The following is a 16,021-nucleotide window of genomic DNA, read 5'->3' on the forward strand; positions in this document are numbered from 1 at the left end:
GGTTTATTGCTGACTCTCGGATTAAAATCTTTCCTGTCTGCTTTCAGGGAAGCTGAGAACTTGCTGATGGACAAGCCTCTGGGCTGCTTTCTGGTTCGAATCAGTCAGAGCAGGCCAGGCTACACCCTGTCATACAGGTAACGCATCCACTGCTTTTCTTCTACCAGGACTCTTGGTGTTGGGCTGCATGGGGCAATGCCAGCACAGTGCGTCAGCTTTCTCCGTGGACTGAGATAATGAGGCTGGTGCTTAGACACCCCTGACCTGGGTGCCCTAGACACACCCCAGAGGGACAGATGGGGACTCTGAGGCCTCCATAAAGAAGAGAGAGCCTCTGCCTTTTACTGAGGATTAGATTGATTCATGAACTATGTATAGTAGCCACAGGACATGAGCTGGAGGGGATGCTAGGTATGGGCACTGCGTGGGGAGCTGAGATGTTGGGCAGTTGATGTGGATGCTCCATCCATCCCCACATGCAGCTGTATGGGAGGTGGAGGATGGTGATTGTGAGAACTGCTTGAGGAAGTGCCATATTGGATGGGAAGGGGATGCTGTTTCTGAGTCCTGCACTGGGGGGATCAGGCTGGAGGAGGTGCTGCCTGGAATGGGGACAGACTGGAGGAGGTTGGGATGTGTAGGCTAGGAACGTACTCAGAGGGGAGTGATGAAAAGGGGTCCTTTGCACAGGTACGTGCAAGCGAAAGTTCAGGGTAGTGATGCAGGGGCACAAGCCTGTAAGATAGAATGGGCTACTGAGTAGTCATAGATTCTAAGGCCAGAAGGGACCACTATGATCATCTAGTCTGATCTCCTAACACAGGCCAGCGAACTGCCCCAAAATAAAGCCTGTTTGAACTACAGCATATCTTTTAGAAAAACATCCAATCTTGATTTAAAAATTTTCAGTGATAGAGAATCCACCATGACCCCTGGTAAATTGGTCCAGTGATTAATTACCCTCACTATCAAAAATGTGCACCTTTGTTTCCAGTCTGAAATTGTCCAACTTCAGTTTCTAGCCATTTGATCTTGTACCTTTGTCAGTTAGGCTGAAGAGCCCTATATTTTCAAATTTCTGTTCCCCATGTAGGTACTTATAAACTGTGATCAAGTCACCATTAACTTTCTCTGTGAGAAACTAAACAGGTTGAGCTCCTAGAGTCTATCACTATAAGGCATGTTTTCCAATCCTTTAATCATCCTCATGGCTTTTCTTTGAACCCTCTCTAATTTATCAATATCTTTCTTGAAATGAGGACATCGGAAATGGACACAGTATTTCCGTAGGGATACCACCAATGCCAAATATAGAGGTAATAAAACCTCTCTACTCCTGCTTGAAATTCCCCTGTTAATGCATCCAAGGGTCATGTTAACTCTTTTGTCCATAGCATCGCACAGGAAGCTCTTGTTTAGCTGATTATCCCCTACAATCCCCAAATCTTTTTCAGAGTCACTGCTTCCCAGGAGAGTCCCACATCTTGTAGATGTGGCTTATGTTCTTTGTTCCTAGTGTATACATTTATATTTGGCCATATTGAAACACACATTGCTTGCATCCAGCTTACCAACCTATTCAGTATCGGTGACCAGCCCTTTTTATTATTTATATTTCCCCAAATTTTTGTGCCACCTGCAAACTTTGTCAGTGATAATTTTGTTCCAGGTCATTGATACAAATGTTAAATGGTGTAGGGCCAAGAACCGTGTCAAGCTATCTCAATTGGCTCATGACCGTGCATGCCTGGCTCAGGGCACACTGTCAAGAAGCAGGGCACAAACCCTAAATTGGTTGTATGTTCCATAATTAGATTTCACCAACCAAGTAACAAGAGTGAACTCCACAAGCTCTATAGCAGCCTTATCCTGGAGTCACAGACGGTCGCATTGGGCACTCCAGTCTATCTTGCCACCCAGGCAAGCTTGTCTTTGTGACAGATGGTCCCTTACACCAGAAATCGCAACACTATTCAGATTACTCACAGTCCCAAAGGACCAGTCACTAACCCCAGGTCAATTGCACTGCAGGTTGCTCACCAAAGACCATGCTTGTAGCCAATTCTGTAATAAACAAACTAAAAATGTATTACCTAAGAATAGAAATGAGTTATTTACAAGGTTAAATAAAGCAGGTAACATACACACACACAAGTGAGTTACAGTCTTAGATTTCAAAAGACAATGGAAACTTCTATAATAAGCAAACTCTGTATGTCCTTTAGGGCTAACTCATGCAAAACAGATGGAGGTCTTTTGCTTATGCTCAATGATTTTTGGACCTACAAGTACAGTAACTCCTTGCTTAACATTTTGCAGTTATGTTCCTGAAAAATGCTTCTTTAAGTGAAATGATGTTAAGCGAATCCAATTTCCCCATAAGAATCAATGTAAATTGGGGTGCGGGGAGGGTTAGGTTCCAGGGGAAAAAATTTCACTATACAAAAGATTTATTTATTTATACACACACACACAAACACACAGAGAGAGTATAAGTTTTAAAGAAACAAGTTAATACTGTACACAGCAATGATGATTGCGAAGCTTGGTTGAGGTGGTGGAGTCAGAGGGTAGAAGAGGGTGGGGTATTTCCCAGGGAATGCCTTGCTGATAAATGATGAACTAGCACTCGGCTGAGCCCTCAAGAGTTAACACATTGTTGTTAATGTAGCCTCACGCTCTACAAGGCAGGACGAATGGAGGGAGGAGACACAATAGACACATAGCAGTGGCTGAAAACATTCCGTACGGAAACTGAACGTGATGATGAACCCACGCTATCCCACTGGAGCACAACACTCCCTCCACTTTCCAAAGTGCCGGGGGGTGCATGTGTGTGTGACAGAGACGTGCAGTGTGTGTATGAGAGAGAGACAGAGACCTACACCGTGTGTGTGAGAGAGATGCGCATTGCCCCTTCAAGTACACTGACCCCACTCTAAGTACACTGCCTTTTTAAGTAGATTAGCAAATTGAGACAGCAGTTGCTGCCAGCAAGCTTCCTCCTCCTGAGCCCTGTCGTGTCCCTCCCCACCCACCGCCCCCCACTCTGTGGAGATGGGGTACAGGAGCAGGGGGGCAGGAGTGGGGGGAGGGAGACACCCTGACAGTAGCACCCCTCTTTGCCCCCCACCTCCTGCACAGTAAGCAGGAGCCTCCCGGGAGCAGCTCCAAGGCAGAGGGCAGGAGCAGCACATAGCAGTAGGGGGAGGGACACCTGAACTGCCTGGCAATTGGTAGCCTGCTGGGCAGCTGCTGCACAGGGAACTTAGGGGAGCGGGGAGCTGATGGGGGCTGCCAGTCCACCCTGGTTCCAAGCCCTCACCAGCTCGCTCCAAGGGGCTGCTCTTCCTGCAAGCAGTGGACAAAGCAGGCGGCTGCCAAACAACATTCTAAGGGAGCATTGCGCAACTTTAAATGAGCATGTTCTCTAATAGATCAGCGACGTAACAACGAAACATTAACCGGGACGACGTTAAGTGAGGAGTTACTCTATGTCTACACTGCAATTAGACACTGTCACTGGCCTGTGCCAGTGGACTAGGGTTTGCAGGGCTCAGGCGAAGGGTCTGTTTAATTGCCGTGTAGATGCTCGGGCTTGGGCTACAGCCCAACCTCTGGGACTCTCCCAGCTCTCAAGGTCCTTCAGCCTGACCCCAGCCTGAGCCCAGATGTCTACACCACAGTTAAACAGACCCTTAGCCTGAGCCCAAGTCAGTGGGCATGGGCCAACCATGGGTTTTAATTGCAGTGTAGACATACCCTGAGAGTCCAAGCAACAAAAAGAACCTAGCTGCTTCTTCGAGTGCTTGTTCATGTCAATTCCAATCGGGTGTGTGCGTGCTGCGTGCATGCCAGCCGGAAGATTTTTCCCTTAGCAGCGTCCATAGGGTTGGCCTGGACACCCCCTTGAGTTGTGCCTTCATGGCGCCCAATATAGGGCCCTGCCGACCCGCCACCCCCTTGGTTCCTTCTTACCGCTGATGATGGCTAGCTGGAACAAACTGTTGCTCTTGCTTTGCAAGTGTGAGTTAGTCAGTTAGTTAATAGTTGATAGTTCTAGTAGCTCTTAAGTTTTCTTTTGGGGATCCCCCCCAACAACGCTTCCCCAGCTCCTGGGTATGCCCCAGTCCCCAGGGTTCAAGCTCTGTGAGGACTTTGGAAAGTTTATGCCTAAGAGTGACCCACACTCTTCCTGTCTGCGGTGCCTTGGAGAGAGCCACCAGAAGAAGTGCAGAATTTGCAAAGGGTTCCACCCTAGGACCTTGAAAGACCGAGATCAAAGACTCAAGATCCTTCTAATGGTGGCGGCACTCCGACTGCAATCCGACCCGGGGTCGGCAGAACCCAGGCCCAGCACCTCCTCATCGGTGCACAGTGCTCCGGCACCGACAGTGCATGAGCCGGTACCGAGGAAGGACCCCAAGGAGTCACTGTACCGCCACGGCTCCGCCCATAGACAGTCTGCTGTCAGGCACTGGTCTCAGCCCCCGGTGCCCCAGAAAAAGAAAAGGCCGGAGAGGGGTCGCTCTCCCACCTCCAAGCCCAAGGAGCAATGATGGTGTGCCGATCTCCATCTCCAGCGCACCTCTCCCTGGCACGGTCCACCCATGTAGGGGAACCGCACCAGTCCCCTCTTTCTTGGCACCACTCGCTGGCACTGCAGAGTACCACTCCTCCATGGTCCTTCTCGGAGACCTCGGAGGCACAATCCTACTGCTCCGACAGGACCAGGAGTAGAAGGTCCAGGTCCCGCCATGACCACCAGCCCTATCCGGCGCCATGGCCACCGCAGTGGCAATCCTCGACTCAGTGGCCCTTCTGGACACTCTGGGCGTATCATCAGAGCCAGGGACAAATCCAAGGGTCAAGGTCCAGGTCCGCATTGGTGTCTTTGGTGTCCTTCGTCCCTCCACAAGTACTATCGATACTGCTGGCAGCCGTGCCAACAAGACCTCTCCCTACACTTGCAGCGCCAGTACCGACTCTTCTGATATCAGCGACCTCAGCACCGCCGGAGTCAGCAACCTTGGCACCGTCGGCATCAGCACCAATGATCCTAGTTCCGGCAGCCCCGGCACTGCAGGCTATGGACCTGGTGGCACAGCAGTACCGGGTGCTCTGTGACCCCCTTGGTGCAGAGGGAAGTGAGCAGGGCCATTGCCAGGACTTTGCTCTTCATCCTCCCCAGACGAACCTGTGGCAGGGACATGGACAGCCCAGCATTGGAGGACAACAGGGTCCTGCAACAGCTTCTGCGAGGGGTGGCCCAGAACCTGTGGATCCAGGTGGAGGAGGTGGTAGAGAATGCCGACCCAATGGTTGACATCCTTGCCCCCTTTGGACCCTCTTGTATTGCCTTGCCATTAATAAAGAGTATTATTGAGACCACAAAGACCTTGTGGCAGACCCCAGCATCTCTGCCTCCTACGGCCAAGAGAAACAAGAGGCAATACTTTGTCCCTTCAAAGGGATACGAGCACCTATATACCTACCCACCCACCCCCCAATTCCCTGGTGGTTGATGCAGTGAACCAGCGTGAGCACCAGGGCTACCAGGGCCCCTCCCCTAAAAATAGGGATGCTAAAAGACTAGACTTTTTTGGGAGGAAGGTCCACTCTACTGGGGGGCTGCAGCTCCGCATGTCAAACCAGCAGGCCATCATTAGCAGATACCCGCATAACACCTGCGGTGCAATGGCCAGGTTTGCTGAGCTGCTACCGGAGGACTCTTATGTGGAGTTCTCGGCACTGGTGGAGGAAGGAAAACTGATTTCCCGAGCTTCCATACAGGCTGCATTGACCCCAGCAGATGCGGCTTCCCACACAGTGGCCACAGGGGTTGCAATGAGGAGGAGTTCCTGGTTGCAGGTCTCTGGTCTCCCCTACGAGGTCCAACAAACCATCCAGGACTTCCCCTTCGAGGGTTTGGCCCTATTTTCTGATAAAACAGAAAAAAGACTCCACAGTCTAAAGGACTCAAGGGCCACGCTCAGGTCCTTGGGCCTGCACACTCCTGACGCTGAGCTCAGGCACTTCTGGCCGCAGCCTCCCTCATGATTCTATCAGCCACAGAACTGGCAGGACGCTCCTCAGAGGAGGAATAGGAGTGTCAGGAGAAGACCACACCCATCCTCTGGCCAGGGCTCTGGCTAGCCCAAGCCACCTCCTGGCCCCAGACCAGCCTTTTGAGGGCACAGTCAAGGACAGCGCACCAGTGCAAGAACTGGATCTACCCTGACTTGTCCCAATTTTCCCCTTTCTACCATCCATGGTCCCGTATCACTTTGGGCGGGTTACTCTGCACAGTAGAGGGGGGATACTCCATCCAATTCTGTGCCTTCCAACCCCCTTCCCTGTCCCTCTTCAGGGACCCCTCTCACAAGCAGATCCTTATTCAGGAGATGCACTCGCTCCTCTCACTAGGGGCAGTGGAAGAGGTTCCTCAGAAGCAAAGGGGCAAGGGTTTCTACTCCCGATATTTCCTAATACCGAAAGCCAAGGGTGGGCTCAGGCCCATCCTAGACCTGCAAGAGTTCAACAAGTTTGTGAAGAAGCTCAAGTTCCGCATGGTCTGTTTGGCCTCCATTATCCCCTCACTGGATCCAGGAGATTAGTATGCCACCCTCAACTTGAAGGACATGTACTTTCACTTAGCAATAAGTCTGCCCCACAGAAAATGCCTCAGGTTTGTGGTGAACAACCGCTATCAGTTCACAGTCCTCCCTTTTGGCCTGTCAGCGGCTCCTCGAGTGTTCACCAAGTGCATGGCAGTCATGGCGGTGTTCCCATACCTTGACAACTGGCTGATCAAGGGCTGCCCCAGGTCTCAAATGGAGGCACAGGTCGGCTTCATGAGAATGACGTTCGATGAACTGGGTCTCCTTCTAAACGAAGGGAAATCAACACTGTCCCAAGGATAGAATTTATAGGGGCAGTACTGGACTCGACACAGGCCAGGGCATACATCCCAGAAGCCAGGTTTTGGATGATTTAATTGGGGATTGGTCCTGCTTTGAGCAGGGGGTTGGACTAGATGACCTCCTGAGGTGCCTTCCAACCCTGATATTCTATGATTCTATGGTCCCTGGCTGACATCATACGGGGTCTCAGTTCCCCACTACCACAGCAAGGAATTGCCTGAAGCTCCAGGACACCTGGCAGCTTGTATCTATGTAGTACAGCATGCCAGACTCAGACTTCAACTACTTCAGTAGTGGCTAGCGTCAGTGTGTCAGCCAGTCTGGGACAGTTTGGACAGGATTATAACCCTGCCTCACCTGGTACTCAACTCCCTCCTGTGGTGGCTCGACCCACGGGTAGTAGATCCAGGGGTCCCCTTCACCATCCCTTTCCTTAGTGACAGATGCATCAGACTTGGGCTGGGGGACACATTTGGGAGATCTCAGAACACAAGGCTTCTGGTCTCAGGCGGATCTCACTCTACACATCAATGTCAGAGAACTGAGAGTGGCGCGCCTGGCATGCCAGACTTTCAGAGCCCACCTAGCAGGGAGATGTGTATCAGTCCTGCCAGACAACACCACGACAATGTTTTATATCAACAAACAGGGGGGTCCACGCTCCTCTCTCCTGTGCCAGGAAGCCCTTATGCTGTGGGACTTCTGTGTAGAGCACTCAATAAGCCTGCAAGCATCGTACCTCGCTGGAATACAGAATGAGCTGGCGGACCATCTCAGCAGGTTGTGTCACGGCCACTAGTGGTCCCTTCACCCAGATGTAGTAAAATCAATTTTCCATCGGTGGGGCTTTCCCCAAATAGACCTGTTCGCTATGTGACACAACAGGAAGTGTCAGTGATTCTGCTCCTTCCTGAGTCACAGCCCGGGCTCCATCACGGCCACATTCTTCCTCCCATGGGGAGGCCGTCTCCTGTGTGCATTTCCACCTGTCCTTCTCGTTCACAAGGCACTACTCAAGATTTGGGGGGACCGAGCTTTGGTGATATTGATAGCTCCAGCCTGGCCCCGCCAGCACTGGTACACATCACACCTGGAAATGTCCGTGGAAACCCCGGTCACCCTGCCACTCTTCCCGGACCTAATAACGCAGGATCATGGCCGCCTCCAACATCTGAACCTCGAGTTGCTCCACCTCACAGTGTGGAAGCTCCATGGCTGAACGCAGGGGAGCTCTCTTGCTCTGATCAAGACAAACAAGTTCTCCTTGGCAGCAGAAAACCTTCCACAGGAGCTATCTACCTTGCCAAGTGGAAGAGATTTTCAATCTGGTTGGAGCAGCACCTCCCATCCCTGATGCTTGCCTCAGTGCCACTTACACTGGACTATCTTCTCCATCTTAAGCAGCAGGAGCTGTCCATGTCGTCAATAAGAGTTCACTTGGCCACCATCTCTGCTTTCCACCCAGGCACAGAGGGCTGCTTGGTCTTTGCAAATCCAATGGTCAGCCATTTCCTTAAGGGTCTCAACAGGCTATACCCACAGGTCTGACAGGCTATCCCAGCTTGGGACCTCAAACTAGTCCTTTCCAGACTTACGGGATCATAATTTGAGCCCTTGGCGACGTGCTCCCATCTCTGTCCCTCATACAAGGTGGCATTTCTGGTAGTGATAACCTTAGCTAGGAGGGTGTCTGAGCTCAGGGCCCTAACATCAGAGACCCCTTACACTGTATTCCATAAGGACAAGGTTCAACTCAGGCCTCACCTGGCTTTTCTCCGAAAGGTTGTTTCCCAATTTCACATCAACCTGGACATCTTCCTCCCTGTATTCTACCCTAAGCCGAATTCCAGCACCAGGGAGCAGAGACTTCACTCATTGGATGTTCAAAGAGCTAACTAGCCTGCCATATTGAGAGAACATTCTGAAGGTCTATCCAGTTATTCGTGGCCGTGGTGGACAGAATGAAATGTCTTCCTGTCTTCTCCCTCCTTTTTATCATGAAACTTGAACTTACAAATGTAGAATTATGTACAAAAAATACCCTGCATTCAAAAATAAAACAATGTAAAACTTTAGAGCCTACAAGTGCCATCAGTCCTACTTGTTCAGCCAGTCGCTCAGAAAAACAAGTTTGTTTACATTTGCAGAAGATAATGCTGTCGCTTAATTACAATGTCACCTGAAAGTGAGAACAGGTGTTCGCATGGCACTGTTGTAGCTGACCTCGCAAGATATTTACATGCCAGATGCGCTAACGGTTCATATGTCCCTTGCTGCTTCAACCATCATTCCAGAGGACATGCGTCCATGCTGATGACAGGTTCTGCTCGATAACGATCCAAAGCAGTGTGGACCAATGCATGTTCATTTTCATCATCTGAGTCAGATGCCACCACCAGAAGGTTGATTTTCTTTTTTGGTGGTTTGGGTTCTGTAGTTTCTGCATCAGAGTGTTGCTCTTTTAAGACTTGTCAAAGCATGCTCCACACCTCATCCCTTTCAGATTTTGGAAGCCACTTCACATTCTTAAATCTTGGGTCGAGGACTGTAGCTATCTTTAGAAATTTCACATTTGTTTCTTCTTTGCATTGTGTCAAATTTGCAGTGAAAGTATTCTTAAAATGAACAACCTATGCTGGGTCATCATCTGAGACTGCTATAACATGAAATATATGACAGAATGCGGGTAAAACAGAGCAGTAGACATACAATTCTCCCTCAAGGAGTTCAGTCTCAAATTTAATGAAGGCATTATTTTTTTAATGAGCGTCATCAGCATGGAAGCATGTCCTCTGGAATGATGGCCGAAGCATGAAGGGGCATATGAATCTTCAGCGCATCTGGAACGTAACTGTCTTGCGACGCCAGCTACAACAGTGCCATGCAAATGCCTGTTCTCACTTTCAGGTGACATTGTAATTAAGAAGTGGGCAGCATTATCTCCCATAAATGTAAAGAAACTTGTTTCTCTTCACGGTTGGCTGAATGAGAAGTAGGACTGAGTGGACTTGTAGGCTCTAAAGTTTTACATTGTTTTGTTTTTCAGTGCAGTTATGTAACAAAAAGTACTACATTTGAAGTTGCACGTTCATGATAAAGAGATTACACTACAGTACTTGTATTAGGTGAATTTAAAAATGCTTTTGTTTATCATTTTTAAGTGCAAATATTTGTAATAAAAATAATATAAAGTGAGCACTGTACACTTCGTATTCTGTGTGGTAATTGAAATCAGTATATTTGAAAATATAGAAAAATATCAAAAATATTTAATAAATTTCAGTTGGTACTCTATTGGTTAACAGTGAGATTAATCACGATTAATTTTTTTGAGTTAATCGTGTGAGTTAACTGCGATTAATTGGCAGCCCTATTTGCTGTCCTTCTAGTTTTGTAATAAAAACATTGTGCAGTGCCAAGTCAAATGCCTTACAGCAGCAGTTCTCAAACTGTTGGTCAGGACCCCAAAGTGGGTCGCGACCCCATTTTAATGGGGTCACCAGTGCTGGCTTAGACTTACTGGGGCCCGGGTCCAAAACCTGAGCCCCACCGCCCGGGGCCAAAGCCTGAGGGCTTCATCCAGGATGCCGAGGCTTAGATTACAGGCCCCCTGTCTGGGGCTGAAGCCCTTGGGCTTCTGCTTTGTTCCCCCTGCCCAGGGCAGTGGTACTCGGGCTTTGTCCCCCCCACCCACTCCCCACCCAGGGCAGTGGGGCTTGGGCGAGCTCAGGCTTCGATCCCCCCTCCTGGGGTCATGTAGTAATTTTTGTTGTCAGAAGGGGGTTGCAGTGCAATGAAGTTTGAGGACCCCTGCCTTACAGAAGTCTAGGTGTATTACCTCAGCACTTCTACTTTTATCAACCAAACTTGTAATCTCATGAAAAAAGATATCAGGTTAGTTTGACAGGATTTATTTTCCATAAACCCATGTCGATTGGCATTAATTATATTAACCACCATTAAATCTTTATTCATTGAGTTCCATATCAGCTGCTCCATTATCTTTCCCGGGATTGATGTCACTCCAAGGATTATCTATCCTATCTAACTCCCTCCTACATTACCATGCACTAGGGCCCAATCATGTGAGGTGCTGAGTGCCTTCAATTCCTCCTGAAGTCACTTTCCAGCACCTTGCAGGATGAAGCCTGGAAGCTGCCCCAAGTCAGAGGCGAATGGCCCTAGAAGCACCTCTGCTCTGAGAAGTGACCCAGAAGAGTGCTAATGTTGTAACAATATTCAAAAAGGAGAGGTAACTATTGGTCAGTTGGCCAGACATCAGTCCTGGGCAAAATAATGGAAAAACTGATTCAGGATTCAATTTATAAAGAATTAAAGGCTGGCAATATTATTAATGCCACTCAGCTTGATTTTATGAAAAATAGGTCTTGTAAAACAAACCCAATTTCTGTTTTTCATAAGATTACAAGTTTGGTGGATAAAGGTAACTCTGTAGATGTATTTTTCAGAGTAGCGGCCATGTTAGTTTGTATCCACAAAAAGAAAAGGAATACTTCATAGAATCATAGAATATCAGAGTTGGAAGGGAGGTCATCTAGTCCAACCCCCTGCTCAAAGCAGGACCAATCCCAACTAAATCATCCCAGCCAGGGCTTTGTCAAGCCTGACCTTAAAAACCTCTAAGGAAGGGGATTCCACCACCTCCCTAGGTAACGCATTCCAGTGTTTCAACACCCTCCTAGTGAAATAGTGTTTCCTAATATCCAATCTAAACCTCCCCCACTGCAACTTGAGACCATTACTCCTCGTTCTGTCATCTGCTACCATTGAGAACAGTCTAGAGCCATCCTCTTTGGAACCCCCTTTCAGGGAGTTGAAAGCAGCTATCAAATCCCCCCTCATTCTTCTCTTCTGCAGGCTAAACAATCCCAGTTCCCACAGCCTCTCCTCATACGTCATGCGTTCCAGCCCCCTAATAATTTTTGTTGCCCTCCGTTGGACGCTTTCCAATTTGTCCACATCCTTCTTGTAGTGTGGGGCCCAAAACTGGACACATTACTCCAGATGAGGCCTCACCAATGTTGAATAGAGGGGAACGATCATGTCCCCCGATCTGCTGGCAATGCCCCAACTTATACATCCCAAAATGCCATTGGCCTTCTTGGCAACAAGGGCACACTGTTGACTCATATCCAGCTTCTCGTCCACTGTACCCCTAGGTCCTTTTCTGCAGAACTGCTGCCTAGCCATTCGGTCCCTAGTCTGTAGCGGTGCATGGGATTCTTCCGTCCTAAGTGCAGGACCCTGCACTTGTCCTTGTTGAACCTCATCAGATTACTTTTGGCCCAATCCTCCAATTTGTCTAGGTCACTCTGGACCCTATCCCTACCCTCCAGTGTATCTACCTCTCCCCGCAAGCTTTGTGTCATCTGCGAACTTGCTGAGAGTGCAATTAATCCCATCATCTAGATCATTTATAAAGATGTTGAACAAAACTGGCCCCAGGACTGACCCCTGGGGACTCCACTTGATACTGGCTGCCAACTAGACATGGAACCATTGATCACTACCCGTTGAGCCCGACAATCTAGCCAGCTTTCTATCCACCTTATAGTCCATTCTATAGTCCATGTTATCAAAGGGATAACATGATCCAATGCCTGGAAGCTAGATTCAGACTGGAAATAAGGTGCAGTTGTTTACCAGTGAAGATGATTAACTATTGTAACAACTTACCTAAGGATATGGCAGATCCTCCATCAGTTGGAGTCTTTAAATTAAGAGGTTTCAGAGTAACAGCCGTGTTAGTGTGTATTCACAAAAAGAAAAGGAGTACTTGTGGCACCTTAGAGACTAACCCATTTATTTGAGCATAAGCTTTCATGAGCTACAGCTCACTTCATCGGATGAATGAAGCTCACGAAAGCTTATGCTCAAATAAATTGGTTAGTCTCTAAGGTGCCACAAGTACTCCTTTTCTTTTTTTAAATTAAGACCCTCTCTCTTTTTAAAAGATTGTGCTGTCGCTCACCCAGAAGCTCTTTGCTGGATAGATGAATCACTGGGTGAGGCTCTTGGGCCTGTGTTATACAAGAGGTCAGACTAGATGATTATAACATAGTTCCATCTGCTCCCTTTGTTCCTGTTCTCATGCAGCGAAGCATCTTTGGTGGAAATCCCATGCCCAGGCTGACTTCATCAATTACAAATTCATTCTTTCCTCTTTCAGTTCCGCCATCTTCCTAGCTAAACAATTCTACGTTTCCAATTTAATTGAGTCCCATGCCCAAAATTCCAGCCATCTTTCCACCACTTTTAACTCATTCCTCAAACCCTCCCGTACTTGTGCCTCTGCTTCTCTCTCTGTTCAGGTTCTTGCCAATTTCTTCCAAAAGAAAACTGACCGAATACCACATGACTTTCTCTCTTACCTTGGCTCTCCTTTCTACACCTCTTTCTTCTTCCAAGTCTCAGATTTCCCTAGCTTACAGGTATGGTCTGAGACCTGTCAGTTAGCCAGTTTTTAATACATTTTGTGTGCCCTGTTGATTTTGTACCATTCTGTTTTTTTAAACAAAATGTTGTGTTACCATATCTCATGCTGGGAGTGCTACAGGGTTTCAGAGCTGTGGACTGTGAGTTGGGAGACCCGTATTCTGTTCCTGGCTCTGTCACCTCCCTGGTGTGACCTTGGGGAAGTCACTTCCCTTCTCTGTGCCACTGTTTCCCCTCCCTGCACTGGTTTATTTGGTATAAATCCAGGGCAGGGACCATCTCTCTCTAGTGTCTAAGCAGCACCCAGAGCTGTAGGGCCTTGATCTCAGCTGGGGCTTCTAGGCACATCTCTAATGCAGATGCTGCTGCTAAGAAAGGCCTGGAGAGGCTCTGGGCCCCAGAGCAGTGAGTCTGTCTGGTTCTGTAGGGGTGAGAGCCGCTGCAGGCATTACATGATTGAGATGCAACCCAATGCACGCTATGTGATCCTGGGGGAGGACCGAGCTCACACCTCGCTCACCGCGCTGGTCCAATACCATCGAACTGTGGGAATCCAGCCCTTCATGGAGACGTTGACTGTGCCCTGTGAGCAGGTGGGTGTTGGGGACTCCAGTTGTGCCTTATGGGCAAAGGGTGGGTGCGGGGGCTCAGACTATTCCCTCTGAGCTAATGGAATTGTCCCGACGGTAATATTGCTTTGTGTTCCCATTGGAAATGTCCAGTACTTTACCAACAGGTCAGGCAGCCCAGACCCCTCCTACCTTTATTCACTCGGAAGCTCTAGCAGATAGGCCAGTGGTTCTCGATCCACGGCCCAGTCAGCACATAGCTGCGGCCCATGTGACATCCTCAAGGCCATATGGGTAGTAGATATATTGTGTGGCTGTGGCCCACACAATACAAAGAAAGCTCCATATGCAGCCCACAATGGTAAATAGGTTGAGAATCAGCAACACAGGTTACTATTTTGGTGGGGGAGAGGAATGCTCCCATTGCATCCCTGGCCATCCCAGGGCAGCTCTACGAGCCAGGCATTATGTCCCTGCCCCCCAGTTACCATCCTGGGGAGTGCCTCTCACAGCTGCATTGCATCCCAAGCCCCTCATTGATGTTCTGGAGGCAGGGACACTCCCATAGCTGGGCACTCCTGGAGGTGTCCTGGGGACTCCTGCATCTGGGCATTTTACTTCTGGCTGCTGACTTGGAGACTCCTGCAGCTAGCTGTGGATCTCTGTCTCTTCTGAATTCTGCCCTTTTTCCTTCAGAGAGGTGATGGGGACTCTGATTATGAGGAGCTGAAATTCCACACCCTGGCCCCATGGCCAGCAGATGGGGAGAAACAGCCTCAAAGGGAACAGGCTGGGCTTAATGGGGCACCTGTTGTCAGCCACATCCAGCATGCAGGAGCAACTGCTGTTCTCAAGCACATGCTGTTCAGGAAATCAAAGAAATGCCAAGAGCAGCAGCTGAGCCCAGACGAGGAGGGGGCGGAGCCAAGCCCATGTGAGGCTGGGGTGGCCAGACGGGCCATTCCTCGCCTCTACCCCTCCATACGGTTGGCAATGTGGGAAATCCAGCAGGTAAGAAGGCTGGCGGGTTCTGTCCATCCACCCTGTATCTGTTGGCCACCGAAGCAAACCCTGTTGGTCCAGAGTGTCTGTAGGTGAGTTAGAAGCTCTTTGCCTGGGGACCAAGTGGGGAAGAGGGCTCCCTACAAGTAGAAGGCAGTGTTCTCCTCCCTGTTGCAGGATTTCCAGGCTTCTCATTTTCCATGCCCTGTGGTCTCTGGATCAAGGATGTATTCACTGGGAACTACAAGGTTTCAGGCTTCCTCACTCCTGGAGAGCAGATGGTGTGAGCGCCTCTGGGCATGAACAGCACAGGGCTCTGCAGGGCTTTGGTGGGGAGGTCCCCAGTGTGGGATGGCAGAGGGGTGTGTGTGTGTGTGTGTGTGTGTGTGTGTGTGATGAGGGGGGCTGACATTATGCCTCTGCTTTGCCCTGCAGTTTTCTTCCCACCCCTCAAATGGCTCCTATTCTGAGCTGCAACTGAAGCCCCAGCACTGAAGGCAGCGGGGCCCACAGCAAGAGTGACATGGTAAGAGCGGGGCCCCTGCAGCAGGACAGGTGGTAGATGCAGCTTCTCTAGGGAAGTCAGAGGAACAGAGGAGCCATTTCATCTCATTCCACCTGTGGCTGCTTGGAGAGTCTCCCTGGGCCAGCACCTGTACAGATTTTGGAGTGGAGGGTAAAATGGGAGAGCAGCTGCCAGCAGAAGCTAGGGGGACTTCTGGGGGCCTGCACCACAGGGAGATCAGGGAAGGGGGGGAAAGCTGCATTTTCAGCTTAGGCTTTTGTTATTTCAGTGGCACTGGGGTGAGCAGAGTGCTTCAAAGGCAATAACTATGTCCTGCCCTGAGGAGCTCCGTCTGTTAAAGGCCACAACATATGACAACAGCTGGGCATGGGGAGCAGGAGAGAATGGGGGTTATGGCAAGTTAATCTGTGCTCTGCTTCATTCAGCTGCTTATACAGCTTGTGGGTCTGAGGGGGGACCCAGGAGCAGGTAGTGCCCGTGGGGAGACACTGAGCAGGTAGCACTGGGGGTGCAGCTGGGGTAGTGAGGAGAGAGAAAAGCAGGGG

General features: G+C 49.5%; 1 protein-coding gene across 8 annotated transcripts in view; it reads left to right on the top strand.

Moving 5' to 3' along the window:
- LOC140911037 (myosin-IIIb-like) overlaps nucleotides 1-16,021 on the top strand; it is a 155,083-nt gene that overhangs the window by 104,831 nt on the left and 34,231 nt on the right. For all 8 annotated transcript variants that reach the window (XR_012158817.1, XR_012158819.1, XR_012158820.1 and 5 more), the window contains 4 exons: nucleotides 48-137; nucleotides 13,807-13,972; nucleotides 14,645-14,959; nucleotides 15,386-15,476. Coding sequence is in view for 3 of the 8 variants with exons in the window: in XM_073343221.1 (XP_073199322.1) it covers nucleotides 48-137; nucleotides 13,807-13,972; nucleotides 14,645-14,959; nucleotides 15,386-15,445 (631 nt within the window). In the remaining 5 variants the exon portion in view is untranslated. The remainder of the gene's footprint in view (nucleotides 1-47; nucleotides 138-13,806; nucleotides 13,973-14,644; nucleotides 14,960-15,385; nucleotides 15,477-16,021) is intronic.

The sequence above is a fragment of the Lepidochelys kempii genome, chromosome 5 (genome assembly GCF_965140265.1).
Source record: "Lepidochelys kempii isolate rLepKem1 chromosome 5, rLepKem1.hap2, whole genome shotgun sequence".
Classification (NCBI taxonomy): domain Eukaryota; kingdom Metazoa; phylum Chordata; order Testudines; family Cheloniidae; genus Lepidochelys; species Lepidochelys kempii.